The 14,522-nt window shown below is 38.7% G+C and overlaps 2 protein-coding genes across 16 annotated transcripts in view; one reads left to right on the forward strand and one right to left on the reverse strand.

Moving 5' to 3' along the window:
* The window catches only part of LOC143202461 (serine/threonine-protein phosphatase 2A regulatory subunit B'' subunit beta), a 52,174-nt gene extending 41,284 nt beyond the window's left edge, over positions 1 to 10,890 (forward strand). For 2 of the 13 annotated variants that reach the window (XM_076414014.1, XM_076414010.1), the window contains exons 4-14: positions 2,462 to 2,701; positions 2,801 to 2,980; positions 3,040 to 3,225; positions 5,917 to 6,098; positions 6,151 to 6,276; positions 6,331 to 6,752; positions 6,814 to 7,082; positions 7,143 to 7,331; positions 7,391 to 7,473; positions 8,627 to 8,651; positions 9,440 to 10,890. In XM_076414014.1, the coding sequence (XP_076270129.1) occupies positions 2,462 to 2,701; positions 2,801 to 2,980; positions 3,040 to 3,225; positions 5,917 to 6,098; positions 6,151 to 6,276; positions 6,331 to 6,752; positions 6,814 to 7,082; positions 7,143 to 7,331; positions 7,391 to 7,473; positions 8,627 to 8,651; positions 9,440 to 9,451 (1,914 nt within the window). In that variant the 3' untranslated portion in view covers positions 9,452 to 10,890. Of the gene's footprint in view, positions 1 to 2,461; positions 2,702 to 2,800; positions 2,981 to 3,039; positions 3,226 to 5,916; positions 6,099 to 6,150; positions 6,753 to 6,813; positions 7,083 to 7,142; positions 7,332 to 7,390; positions 7,474 to 8,626; positions 8,652 to 9,439 lie in introns of all 13 variants that reach the window. The other 11 variants (XM_076414016.1, XM_076414019.1, XM_076414012.1 and 8 more) reach the window with 6 other exon arrangements.
* On the reverse strand, positions 10,385 to 14,487 carry Gcn5 (Gcn5 acetyltransferase). 3 transcript variants are annotated; one of them, XM_076414021.1, is made up of 12 exons: positions 14,133 to 14,487; positions 13,988 to 14,081; positions 13,794 to 13,939; positions 13,472 to 13,740; positions 13,264 to 13,421; positions 12,968 to 13,204; positions 12,762 to 12,910; positions 12,494 to 12,702; positions 12,216 to 12,436; positions 11,921 to 12,157; positions 11,177 to 11,413; positions 10,385 to 11,120 (listed from the first exon to the last, which is right to left on the reverse strand). In XM_076414021.1, the coding sequence occupies exons 1-12, from the start codon at positions 14,316 to 14,318 to the stop codon at positions 10,927 to 10,929; spliced, it is 2,337 nt and encodes a 778-aa protein (XP_076270136.1). In that variant the 5' UTR covers positions 14,319 to 14,487; the 3' UTR covers positions 10,385 to 10,926. The 3 variants fall into 3 exon arrangements, with proteins under 3 accessions (XP_076270136.1, XP_076270137.1, XP_076270135.1); XM_076414022.1 differs by having other exon boundaries at positions 13,988 to 14,088; positions 14,133 to 14,470; XM_076414020.1 differs by having other exon boundaries at positions 12,762 to 13,204.
* Between the last annotated feature and the right edge of the window lie 35 nt (positions 14,488 to 14,522).

The raw sequence follows: 14,522 nt of genomic DNA on the forward strand, positions 1-14,522 counted from the left end.
CCCTCCCTCGTCCCGTGACCCACGTACGCCTCTGATTGATGTTAAGTAGGACCGAAAAAAAACTACGGCAAAAGGGGATGAAATTACCGCGGCCTTGTGGGGCGACTAATCTAGATGATGGTGCGGTTATTTCGGAGCGGGCTGATGGATGGATGGCGAGGGAGCGCCGGTACGTGCACCGACGATCTGACTGCGTAATCGCCGTTTTCAAATTAGCCATTGATGCAGGGGATACGGGAAATCTAGATGTTAAATAGGTGAAGCGAAAACTTTGGTTCCCTTTTTAAGGATATTGGGAGTACGGAGGAGTGTGACATTTGGCACAGTTAAAGTTCATATGGAGAAGAAACGCGCAAAGCTAAAATGTGTATATATGTGTTGCAAATATTTTAGTAATTATATACCATGGCGCCTTCGCCATTGTCATGAATGACATCGTAATGTCCAAATAGTGTTATATGGAAAAAATGGCAATTTTTTTTATCTCTAGGATAAAGATAAAAGTCTCAGAATATATGTATTTTGGGTTGAAAGAAACGAAAATCCATGTTAATATCCTTTAGAATTCATACTTTTTATTTTATGTGACATAAACAAAAATCCCCCAATTTTTTGAAAATACACTTTTCGTTGTATAACTTAAAAACTAAGGGTTGTATGAAAATTATTATACAACCATTCGATTCAGCGTAAAATTCTTTATAATCCCTGTAATTTTCATTAATCCGAAACTATTTGAACGAAAATGATAGCAAAAACATTGAAAATGACAAAAAATCGCAACTTTTCACGACTATATATATGGAAAAAATGCCAAATTTTTTTATCTCTTGGATAAAGATAAAAGTCTCAAAATATATGTATTTTGGGTTGAAAGAAACGAAAATCCATGTTAAAATCCTTTAGAATTCATACTTTTTATGTTATGTGACATAAACAAAAATCCTCCAATTTTTTGAAAATACACTTTTCATTGTATAACTTAAAAACTAAGGGTTGTATGAAAATTATTATACAACCATTCGATTCAGCGTAAAATTCTTTATAATCCCTGTAATTTTCATTACTCCGAAACTATTTGAACGAAAATGATAGCAAAACCATTGAAAATGACAAAAAATCGCAAATTTTCACGACTATATATATGGAAAAAATGGCAAATTTTTTTATCTCTAGGATAAAGATAAAAATCTCAAAATATATGTATTTTGGGTTGAAAGAAACGAAAATCCATGTTAAAATCCTTTAGAATTCATACTTTTTATGTTATGTGACATAAACAAAAATCCTCCAATTTTTTGAAAATACACTTCGTTGTATAACTTAATAACTAATGGTTGTATGAAAATTGTTATACAACCATTCGATTCAGCGTAAAATTCTTTATAATCCCTGTAACCCTGTTTTCATTGACCCGAAACTATTTGAACGAAATAGACATTAGAATACTTCCTGCAAATGTTAAACGATTCAGATGCGACCTTCCGACGACGACCAGCAATTCGCAGGAGGATGGAGTCTGCTCAAAGTTATGATAATGAAGCGTGAAATTAAAAGACGAGATGACCTAGCGGCCGATGCATAGTTATAATGAATGTCGCTTGACAAAGGTCAGGAGGTTATCGGGGCAAGACGAACTGAGAATGTTTTGGTAAGGACACTTTACACAGAATCGATGTAAATAAATAAGGCATATTTTAACCGTGATGAATAATTCTCTCGATGAATAATTACTATTATCAACGACTGATTCGACGACTCATCGACGATGATGATGATTATTTTCATTGACTACCTTGAAAAAGGAAGGACCATCAACAGCGACTATTATATAGCGTTATTGGACCATTTGAAGGTCGAAATCGCCAAAAAACGGCCGCATTTGAAGAAAAAGTAAGTGCTGCTTCACCAAGACAATGCACCGTGTCAAAAATCCATGAAATCAGCTTCGAATTGCTTCCTCATCCACCGTATTCTCCAGATCTGGCTCCCAGCGACTATTTTCTGTACTCAGATCTCAAAAGAATGCTCGCTCAAAAGGTGATCGCCGAAACTGAGGCCTATTTTGAAGTAAAGGACAAATCGTACTACAAAAATGGTATCGAAAAGATGGAGGGTCGCGATAATCAGTAGATCACCTCTGAAGGGAATTATGTTGAATAAAAAAACTAATTTTGACAAAAAAATGTGTTTTACTATGGTAGGCCGGGGACTTTTCAATTGATTTATATTCACAATAAACAAAACAAATGAAAACAAATACACCACTACATCAAAAATATGACATATTCTGAGTATCAAATTGTGGAGCTGTAGTATCAACTTCATTTTATAAAACAGGGATATATAAACAAAACCTTGTCCCAAGACAATAAGCACCACATCTAGTACTACCGTTCACATCACTTCCACATGGACCGAAGTGATTTTCTCGCCGTCCTGACCCCGTTGGTCATTTCAGACTTACCCTACCAAACCGGCCATCAGCCAAAAACCCCAGATTTCGCCCAAGCCCGCCCATCTTAGCGACACCATCGAGATGACACTGCCGCCCGATCTCGGCACGTCCGGACTGCAGACGTGGCCCCTGAAGAACCGCGTCATCTCCACGGATAACGTCGGCAAGAAGTCGCAGGTGACGCAGCCCAAGGGGACGGGACGCGTCTACGGAACGCTGCCCTCCAGGACCGTCATAGACGAGGTAGGTGCTTTTATTTGTTGACTGGGTGGATTTCTCGCTCTGATCTCTCGCGACTCCCCCGACGCTATTCGATAATTACATTCGTTACTATGCATCCAGGTGGCGCTGGAAGAGAACAGGCTCATCAACGCGCTGAAGAACGGCGACGTGGTGAACGAGGAACCGATCATCACCCAGATACCATCCAAGCACGTTATTAGGGAACCCGAGAAGTTGTCCGACGGTAACGTGGTGAATAAATGGGGGCTGAGGACGACACCAAAGAGACCGGAGCAACAGGTGAGTGATCCATCGCGGGAATAAAAGGAAGCGATAGAGGACGAGACGTTTTTGTTCAGGTTCCCCATCCGGAACTGACGACCAGCCAGAGGCAGCATCTGCGGCAGGCATCCTCCAATCCCGTGAGGCCGTTCCTTACCAGAGGGTCGGTGGCGGAACGCGTGCTCATTTTCGAGAGGTGTCCCAGCGACCTGTTGCTGGACAAGAGGGTACGCGCCCCAGTACCTCAAATCACCAAACCCCAGGTAAATCTGTTTAAATTCGAGTTTATCTCACCATCTTCTTTATGATCACTTAAATTATTTGCTTCAATGTAGTTAATTTAGTAATAATAGTACCTTAGACATGAAAAACAGTGAGCTGTCATTTTCCACCATCGTGGAGACATCCGCGCTGACCATGTGAGAGTGAAATCCAAATGGATATGTGCAGCCCGTTGCATTTTCTCGACCTGCATGTCTTTTGTAGTCAAACCTGTTAATAAAAAAGTAAATTGCATAAACACAATGAAACATTTCATTTATATTTACCAAGTAACAATTTCAAATACTTCAATACTCTTCACACGGTATTTTCATAACTTAATTTATGTTTTGCAAGCCATTCCCTAATTACTACCTTTGCCGATTATTTGTTGGATTCCAGTTTCTAGCATGACCGGAGAATATATCTGCAATGAATTATTAAAAAATATTATGATTTATAAAACCTAATTCGATTTGAGCGATTTGAACCAACAAACAACGTTATTAAAACGAACTTGACATATTAGATCCTGTTTATACATAAAAACCTTCCCAAAATGACCATATTTAATCGTATATCCTTTAAACGCAAAAACCTTAAAAGCTTTCTAAACGAAGCCCTTCGTCTAACACGTGTCCCGACGACCTTGGCGGGCGGCTATGCAGGTACACAAGAGAAATGCACTCAGATAACGACGGCGCAGGCGCGTAGGCGTACGCACGATACGAACCTACAACCGTTATGTAATCGAAACTGTGCTTTAATGTCACCGGTGCTTTACTTCCTGTTATTTTGGCTAGGACACAAACAAACCGCCATAGTATTTATTGTAGTTAGATTGGCAGAGATGATCGGGACAGAAATAGCGTGACGACTATTTAAGGCCCGCCTAAACATAAAAATCGTCTTGTTTTGCCGTCTAAAGATGAAGAAAACAAAATTACCGACATCCTGAATTCCCTACTTCGAATAGATGAGAAAATTACTAACAGAGAAGTTAAACAAATAATGATGATTGAGATTAACTGTAAAAATATTCCTGGATATGATCTAATTACCGGGAAAAATTTACAAGTTACGAGTGTCAGAGGAGGGTGTAAAATTAATAACATTCATACTTACGCAACACTATGTATGCCTAAAACAACCAAAATAATAATCATGATTATCAAATCTTTGAGAAATTATACACAAACATCAGTTAATAACCTGATAGAAAAACAATAAAATCACCATCTTGTTTGCTAGCACTGTTACTTCTGTTTGACCTAGTAGTCAATCGATGCATTTTGTAGCAAAGGTAGTAGTATGACGCCATTTTGTTGTAAATGTTGTTTACCAAAATGTATGTTTTTCTTTCAAAATATTCCTTAACAAATACCAGCTCTCGACTCAAAATCACTCATCTATCTATCAATATGTCATCAGAAATTATTGATTTTCCTTATATGATACAAAGCGGAACAAAGGCCACGCATCAACATAAATAATAATCGCCATTACAACATCTATCGCGGAATAGTTTCGGCCATCCTCCTTACGGCCCAAACCTTGGATTTGTATATTTTCATTGGACCCGAACAATGCAAAAGCGCCCACGTCAGTAGCGACGTCAACGTTCGAATCAGTTCAACATCGTAAAATCATGCCAATAATACGGGTATAATTAATTGGGCACGGCCGATTTATTCGCAGTGGGCTAACAGCTGCATAAACGTTTTGTTTTTTTTTGTTAAAATTCATTCCAATTATGTTTAAACAAACGATGGTTTAATAAATGTTACTACTACCATACAGGGCAGTATATGCAGACACATGGCAGTCGTATTCTCCAGACCTTGCTCCTTCTGGTTACTGCTTGTTACCACATATAAGTGACCTTGTCTGAGCAGAGCTTCATTTAATGGGTTAATTCGTAGATAGCCTCAAAAAGATACATCGTTCTTTCGAGATTGAACTCATAAATTGTTGAAAGATGGAAAAAAGTAGCGACTATCGGTGGGCAATACTTGGAATAAAATACATTGTATCGGTTTTTTACAATTAAAGCTTCCAATTAAAAAAAAATCCTTTAAAAACAATTTATAGGTCCATATTAGTTAGAGATTGATGAAAAAGTCACGAAAAACCAATGCCGTATTGTCGACCCATAATTACACCCACACGAAACGAACATTTTATTGTCACAGGAGTGTGACAATAAGAAACAGCACCTCAATTATTTTCACGTCTTATTATTTTCTGAGCACAGCATCATTTATTGATATTTGAAAAATTCGCCGTTGGGAATTTTAAAAACGGGTGTGCTGGAGAGTTTAAATTAAAAATATAAGCAGGAAAAATATTCTTGCAGCCTCTAGACCAAAATAAAATACCAAACGGATAGGTAAAAAACCATAAATATTGGTCGAGGAAAAAATAAATCGCGCGAACCAATAAAACTCAACAGATATCGACAACACCTGTTGGTTTCCGTTCTTCGATGTAAAGGACGTAGGTGGACACTGTAAAAAAACACACACATATTTATTCGCCGATTTCGTCCGTCTTTCCCTACCACCCACGCAATATCCCCTCCTGTCCCCCCGGAATGATCGTGATTTAACTAAACGACCGATCGGGACACGAACAGGCGATAACATCGATTTTCCTTTAACTTTCGCGTTGTAACACAGTTTTTATTTTCACAGCCATTACCAAAGCAACCCGCCCTCCAACATACCACACTCCAAAGACATGTCAGGGCCCATCGGAACGTCAACATCCCCCGGTTTCATTATCCCACCGGTAAGCCCGGCTCCCCCGGTCAGCTGGAGGTACTCAGAGCCAAGGTTAAAGCGGCTTTCGTCGGTATTGGAGACCGGGCTTCAAGGTAGTACTCTTTATGTGCCATCAGAACTGTTTTTTAAGACATCATGTTCTAGGGAACATTTTGGCGGTATTACTCAAGCTTGCCAACTACCGCTGTACTGGAAGACTCCATTATTCCTGGCAGCGTGCGCGGACAAGAGCAGTTGCAATTTCGAACAGTTCATGACCTTCTGGCAAGGGTACGTAATCATCAGATTTCCAAGGGAACATGTTCTAATTCCGTCTCGAAACAGAATGTCCGCGGCCTGCCACGACGCCGCCTCCAGGTTCATCTACATCCTGACCAGGGGCCGCAGACAGCACCTGGTGCCCGAGGATTTCATCCCTATGGTGCAGGACGTGGTCGAGACCCACCCCGGCCTGACGTTCCTCAAGGAGGCCACCGAGTTCCACTCGCGCTACGTCCACACCGTCATCGCCCGGATCTACTACTGCGTGAACCGCTCCTGGTCGGCCAGGATCACCATCCCCGAGCTGCGACGCTCCAACCTGCTGAACGTCATCCAGATACTCGAGGAGGAGGAGGACATCAACCAGATCACGCAGTACTTCAGCTACGAGCACTTCTACGTCATCTACTGCAAGTTCTGGGAGCTTGACCGAGACCACGACCTGTTCATCGACAAGCAGGACCTCACCAGGCACAACGATCACGGTAAAACCGAGTTTCTTTTATAGTTTTGGTCTCTCCTCCTCCATAACCGATGTTATCGCAGCTTTATCATCGAGAATAATCGATCGAATATTCTGCGGGTGCGTCACCAGAGGCACCAAGCGTAACCAGGAGGAGAAGATGTCCTACACCGACTTCGTGTGGTTCCTGCTCAGCGAGGAGGACAAGCTCCATCCGACCGCCATAGAGTACTGGTTCCGGTGCATGGATCTGGACGGGGACGGGTTCCTCTCGATGTACGAGCTCGAGTACTTCTACGAGGAGCAGATGCAGAGGATGGAGAGTATCGGCATAGAGACGCTACCGTTTCAGGTGAGTGCTGTCATCGAATCAACGGTGAACGCCGATTAACCGTCATTGTCTGTCCGTTAGGACTGCCTCTGTCAGATGCTGGACATGGTCAAACCAAAGACGCCGGGCAAGATCGCCCTCAGCGACCTGAAGCGATGCAAGATGACGCCGATCTTCTTCGACACCTTCTTCAACCTGGAGAAGTACCTGGACCACGAACAGAGGGATCCGTTCGCTTCTCAGAGGGATCACGACGTGGACGGCGTCGAGGTAATGATTATTCCGCCGCCAACTCGGTTCGATACTCAACAGTTCTTTTGTTTCGACAGATGTCAGACTGGGACCGATACGCTGCGGAAGAGTACGAACTGCTGGTCGCCGAAGAAGGAGGGAACGACCAGAATGACAGCCTGTAAGTATTACATCTCGGCTATGTCGTTTCGACGATGATTATCGACGTTTAACACCGGAAAGACATTTACACACATAACTACACAATAATACCCGTTAATTTGGTGAAATTGTTCAATCTTTTAATATATTGCTTTTAATATATTTTTTTGGTAAAGCATAACCGGTATTTTGTTTAAACGATTCTTACTAATTATTACGTGTACAATTAGTTGTAGTGGTAGTAAGTGGATCATCTGTTGGTTTATTTTTAAAGCACGCCATACAAAATTGTAATTAACACCAGAAGTTCAGAGGTCCCAAATTTGAAGTCTCTTCAAGATCTTCCTGCATCAGTGAATCTATTAATTCTCACGTATTAAGGACCAAAATAGTCGAAATAACATTGAATTTGTCTTAGTATTAAGATACATAGATCACAGAGAATGGGACAACAATTCGCTAGGAATTTACGTAGTAATTGATGAACAATTTTTGTAACTCAATTTATAGTCGTCAAACATGACAAATATGGAAAAAAAATCTGGTAAGCTATAGATAGAATCACTATATATGTTGGTACTTAGGTAAGGAATTATCCTAACCTAGATCAAATAAATAAGTCTTGATGATTACATAGTAAAATAAATATGTTGTCATACCTAAAAAAAAAGAAGAGATATTACCTGTGATGTAGTTTGGTGTGAAAAATACCAAAACCTAAGTTAAATGTCTTTAAAAATCATAGTTTTTAAAATATGCAAAACACACTTTGCATTGTACAATTTCAAAATAAAAAGGTCTATAAAAATATCATACCACCATTCAATTCAATGTAAATTTCCTTATAATCCCTCTAATTTTCATGAATTTGCAATTATTTGAACGGAAATGACAGGAAAAAAAATATGAAAATGGCAAAAAATCACAAATTTTTATCTATATTGCACATTCAAAATATGTTTTTCATGTACATATTTTCACATTATTGTAGAAAAATAAAAATGATCCAAACTGACCCAACCAGACAACATATAAAAACATCTATAACTAATTTGTACACTTAATAAACAAGGGGAATGTTTTCTATTAGTCGTGATATTTGATTCAATTAACCAACAAATACGATTAATTGTTTAATGATTTCGATTAATTCTGTTGTAATTGTGTTCAAGGGAATACGAATGTGGCTTTGACAGGGTAAGATAAAAGATAAAAATTAAGCAGAGATATGTGGCATGCGTATGTCTATGTGAGCTTCAGAATTTACATCTACTAATCACACGTGACGATTATCTGATACTAGCAACTACACTAACAATTAAACAAGAATTTCTTCAGAGTCCTCTTTGTCATTAAGATGCATTTTTACGTCGAGGGAATCCACTTTCAACAAGGAAACACTATTGCATAACAATGAACTGTTTAAAAATTTAATTTAACGAAAATTAGTATATACCTATTTTAATATTGCAAACGAACTGGTCAATTTGTACGATTTGGTCAATATATACATTAAAGTCCTTAGAAAAACTTTAAGACGACACTCAGTACATTAACAAATTATTAGTTTTTACCAAACAACCCACCATACAGTTTCCAAAGTCTAAATTTTATCCAACATTTCTGAAAGCAATTTGGCTTAATGGACACTGAAAGGTATCAAACGTGACTAGGAATAAAAATCTACCCCATTCTGTATTTTAAAATCTTATTGGACAAACAATTATTTTGAAAACATTTATAGCGTTTTTAGTCTGAACGTTGATAACGGATTATTTTTTCATTAAAGTTTATTTTAATATAAAAAATGACAAGAGGAAACTAAAAAATATTTTGTAAACTAATATCATTCAGATTGTTATTGGATACTAATACTAATTATAACACTGGCATCAAAATAATGCATTATCATCTAACAGATATGTTTTGAGCTAGTTGCCGTGACAAAAAAAAAACAAATGATTATTACGTTTCGTGTTTTCTAGCTCATCCGATGAAGGGAACGAAGATATATCCGAAAATTTGGAGGGGGCCTTGGAATTGTCCGACGATAGCGACTGTAGTATTTAGCCTGCAGCGGTCCCGCCGCCAAAACAATAAACACCCACCACCACCACCGTACCCGTAGCCTCAGTAACCCATTCTAAAAGAAAGTGCAGCTTACGTCTGGTAGTAGCATTCTCAGAGTCGGCCGTGCCGCCGGCTTTAACCTAGAGTTAAGATTTACTCACTTACTCCAAGCACAAATTGAGTGTGATTTTTTTCTATTGATGAGAAAAAACAACTATTTTATATTTGAAACGTTAGCGTGTAGGTAGATAAATAGCGTAATCCCCTTCTAGTCTTGTAACATTTTTTATATAGTACATAATGCTTTTGAATCGTTTTTGTCGTGTCATTCTAGAGGGAACGTTCATTAAGTGATAGATACGGATTCAAACTGAATAAGGAACGCGTGCCATTATATATTAATAAAAATAAATTACTCACCGGCATATTTACACTACCACTGACAACAAAATTTGAAACGATATACGAAAATGACACTAGCACTAAGCAAAATTGTCAATAGAGGGCATGGTAAATACATTTAACTAAAGTACATCATACACTGTAGAATTATTTATATTGGATTGTCTACGATGTTGAAAAAGGTAATTTTAAGCAATCAAATTATTCTTTAAAAACGGTATTGTAGTAATTAAATAAGATTACTAATATTTATAAGAGCTGTCAAATATTGTTCGCAAGTTAAAAAAAAACAGATTTCAGTATTATTCGTTTATGTCGTTTGACATATCTAACTTCGCGCGGTATGTATTTTTAATTATTTACCGTTAGTCCTGTTCAGGTTGAATTCCTTACTTGTTGCGTTCCCGTGATCTTTTATATCCGTTTTTACAGGGTTCGCGAAGAAGAAAAACTAATACTCATAGTTAATTGAACCATTTTATTTATTAACTTTAGCGCGTAAGTGTTGTAACACTATACAGTGTGAAGTGTTTATTAGACCGATCTCTCCCTCAATTCGCGAAAATGTTCAATCCGGAGACGATTTAATAGATAATACACTCTGTATAATTTAGAATATTTATTAATTGGATTACATTTTGTTTTTTTTCTCTCTGTTTGTTGAACATTTCGGCGCCCACTTTGTAGAACCAACGCTTGCCCTTTGCCATTAGACTGCCTTTTCTTTTCGCAAAGAATGAGAGAAAACACCCAACCCAAAGGGCAGGTTTTGGATCTGAGGACGCCCTTACAGTATATCCACGGCTAATTATTGTTGTAATTGTATAGTTTAATGCTGAAAGGTTTTTAATAACTCTTGATGATATTATAGTTATGAATATGAATTTGACTAGTCATTTTTATCGTCTATTATCTTGTAACGTTGTATAGATCTTTATTAAACTGGTTTTTCTTTTTTTTTTCACACTGCATTTGTATTCCGGAACCACTCCCTCCCCGTTCACTTGTCCCACAGACCGATCTCCTTCATCTTTGTTTGGAAGTATTGTTGGAGATTGACGGCGCATTGATAATATGGCGTGTCGTGGGAATTGTATATTTTACAGTTGGTGAATATCCTCATCATGTCGGCTATGAACAGTCTTCTGGACACGTAGTATTTCGATTTCAGTCTCTCAGTCATCGTCCTTAGATCTGAAAGAAAATCATGTCGTGATGAAGCTGCCACGGAGATAACGAGGGACACTTACCCATCGGATACTTTATGTGGTCGTAGTAGTCCGTGACCTCGTCCTTGTCAACAGGTTGTCGGAAGGGCCACGACGACTCGTGGTTCTTGACGGCGGTAAGGACGGTTTTCAACATATTGGTCAAGGTCTCGATGTCCTGCGATTCCTCCAAATGTTGTCCTCTGGTAGTACGAGTGGCTGGTTTGTAACCGGTTTCCTCCAAGCCTGGGATGGATTCCACCGGTATGCTTTTGACACCTGAAGACAGAATTAATTGCGAATGTGTATAGAATACAGCTGAGCAGACAGATTTCAAATTAATAAAGCAATTATTTTTTTCTAGCAAAAAAAAACTGAGAATGAATCCTTAAATAAAATAAATCTATAATTAGAAAAATAAAATAAACTTTTAAATACATATGTCATTGCATTTCCGCTGATTTTAAACTAGGGATGTCAGCCAACGAGAAAAATATCGATTTTTCTTGTAATATATATTATTTTTAATAAAGCTTTACAATACCAACAAAATATCGATATTTTTTCGACATCCCTTGCCTAAACCATCAACTGTTTTCCCATGGTTAACTAGATTTTTCTATTCTTCTTAATAATTATTTGACTAAGTTCAATTTTTTTTTATTTGATTTTCTTATCATTTTTATTATTTCTTATTATTCTTATTAAAGGAAACTTTACCGATAATAATGAAGTCCCCTGAATGATAATTTTTTAGAAATTATCAGGTAACAAACGAATACATACCATCCTTGAAGAACGTGATGCCCGGATGAATCTTGGACACTGTCCTCTGTTGTTGGTGTATCAGCTGCTTGATGAACTTCTTCTGTCTCCGGACCACGCTGGTTGCCTGGGTATAGATGATTTTCGGGTTCAGCTCGCAGTGCATCAGCGTGGCGCCCTCGTATTCCTTAATATAACCCTGATAGATCGTCTTGTTCAGTTTGATGTCTTTGGAGAACCCCTGACGCTCGAAATAACCTAAAATAACGATCAGGTCAGTTGGAGGTTTCGGGACATGGGTAAGATTGGTAGGGACCTATCGCGTTTTTATCCGCGTACGTCAGGCAGTGATAAATCCCCTTCGTTACGTGATAATCCTTCAGGTGGTTCATTATATGTGTACCATATCCTTTGACTTGTTCGGGCGACGTTAAGGCACAAAACACTATTTCCGTGAAGCCCTGGGTGAAGAAAGGGCGGAAGCATATGCCTCCTATTGGATTGTTGTTTTTTATTATGGCTATCGTGCGGTGTTTACTGAAAAAGATGTGTAATAAATGGTCAGGAAGGACGTCAGGTTGTTTTATTACTCACGGATCGAACAACAGCAACGTAATGTATTCTATGGGCATACGGGGCAGTTGGTGGGAGAAGACATTCTTTAAACCGATCAGCCACAACATCACCTGTTTGGATACAGGTTGAGTGAGGCTGTTCCCTATTAAATGAAGCTGAATGATACCGTTTTGCTCTTCCAGTTTCGGTGCTTCGTCGGTTGCTGGGGTGTGATCAAAGAATACCAACTAAAACAGCGTGAAAAACGTCAATACACCGAAACAGTCGATGGAAATACGTTATTTACATCAGGACCACTCATGTGATTCAAATCATCAATATTCTTCAGTATCTGAGTCACTGTCTCTGTGGGAATATCCTCGAAAGCCTCCTCTTGGACCACCTTCCGTTTTTTGGGCTCTTTTAACGACGATTCAATTGGCCGTACTGCTTTACCTTTGCAATAACGAAAATTATCAGCATTCACTCGATTCCTAGAGATGAGTTTCTTACCAGAAGCGACGGTTACTGTAGTAAAACCATCCACGTCCGCGTCACTGCCAGACAGTCTTTCGAATTCTCCTCTCCTCGGCGTAAGTATACCCCTGTTAGCTTTGAATCCATCCAAGGGATAGTTCAGGGGTTGAGGCTTAAAATCTACGTCCCATATGGGGGAGTTGGGCGAGTAAATCTCTTCATCCAACTGATTCAAGAATGGCGGGAAATTATTGAGCAACATTACTTTCCTTTCTTCAACAAAAAACAAACATGACAAAAACCACTAATCACTCAAATGACCTCTCTTTTACCAGCGGTCATCTTATCTCGCTCTAAATGAAACTGATCCAAGATTTGCTTCCTAACATATTTGAACACGGCTCTGAGTAAGGTTCTTCCGAATATTTGTGTCGTCTCATAATGCGGAAGGGAATCGCAAAATGTCGGTACATAACAGAACACCAGCCACCTGTGAAGTATCTGTTATAACATCATCGCATAATTGTTTATATAACGTACCTTTTGTATTCCAGACGATACAATGTAGCCTCGTCTGGATTGGAAAGGCTTTTCTGATTGTTGGGTCTAGGAAAATCCCAGGTGTTTAAACACTGGAACAGAATCTCAACGAGTTCATTCATGGTTTTGAGTTCCTGACCTATGTGGGAGTATTTGTAAAGCAACAGGTTGGTGACAGCTTTGTGGATGCTGGGTTTCTCAAAGGGTGGTTGGCCCAGTGGTCCTTCCACATTAGGTTTTTCCAGAGTAACCACACAATTCCTTAAAAGCTAACATACATACGTTAGAATAAATACTTGCCAAACCAAAATCACTGACATACTTTAAAGAGATACATGTATACTTTTTTAGTATCTGGATTTTCTTCCCTACAAATCGCGGTGTACATATTATCAACATCTACTACCATTCCTAATAACCAATTTATGGTATCATCTGATTTCACCCTCAAATGCGATATATGAGTCTCTAAAAATCACATTTAAAGATTGTGATAACTATTCTGATAGTATTTACCCAAAGTATGATCACATTTACAAGTCTCCTCAAATGACATGGGCATATCGCTTTTTTCTACTCTTTTCCAACCTATACATTCGCAACCTAACTCCTAAAAACTTGATTTTAAATATTGCCAGAGGAATCTATCTACTATCCTAACCTGACATTTCGAATAAATCGCCAATTTTTGCAACTTCCTGGTTAAGGGTATTAGAGGGATTTGTTGTTTCTTTTGACGTATCTTTTGCAAATTGCTCAAACGACTAGTATACTGCTTTTTCTCATCTTGCTGAACTGTTGCAGTTTCCGCGGATTGTGTAGTGACTTCCTCTGTGTTCATCATCATTCACCTATAAATAATGCCTCACTAGATTTGTTTCGGTGCTTCTTTTCCGCTGTCGCAAAACTCTGAAAAGGATTAACTCATTTTTAGACCTAATACCAAACACCCATAGAGTTTGTTTATGTCTGAAACAGCGAATGGTCCAAATGTCACTTATGTCAAAACTGTCAATAATGTTATTTCTAGAATTTTATTTTTGACAGCCAT

This window comes from Rhynchophorus ferrugineus, unplaced genomic scaffold, assembly GCF_030347505.1.
Source record: "Rhynchophorus ferrugineus isolate W39M unplaced genomic scaffold, kcgeb_rfMv2 rfM9, whole genome shotgun sequence".
Taxonomy (NCBI): Eukaryota; Metazoa; Arthropoda; class Insecta; order Coleoptera; family Curculionidae; genus Rhynchophorus; species Rhynchophorus ferrugineus.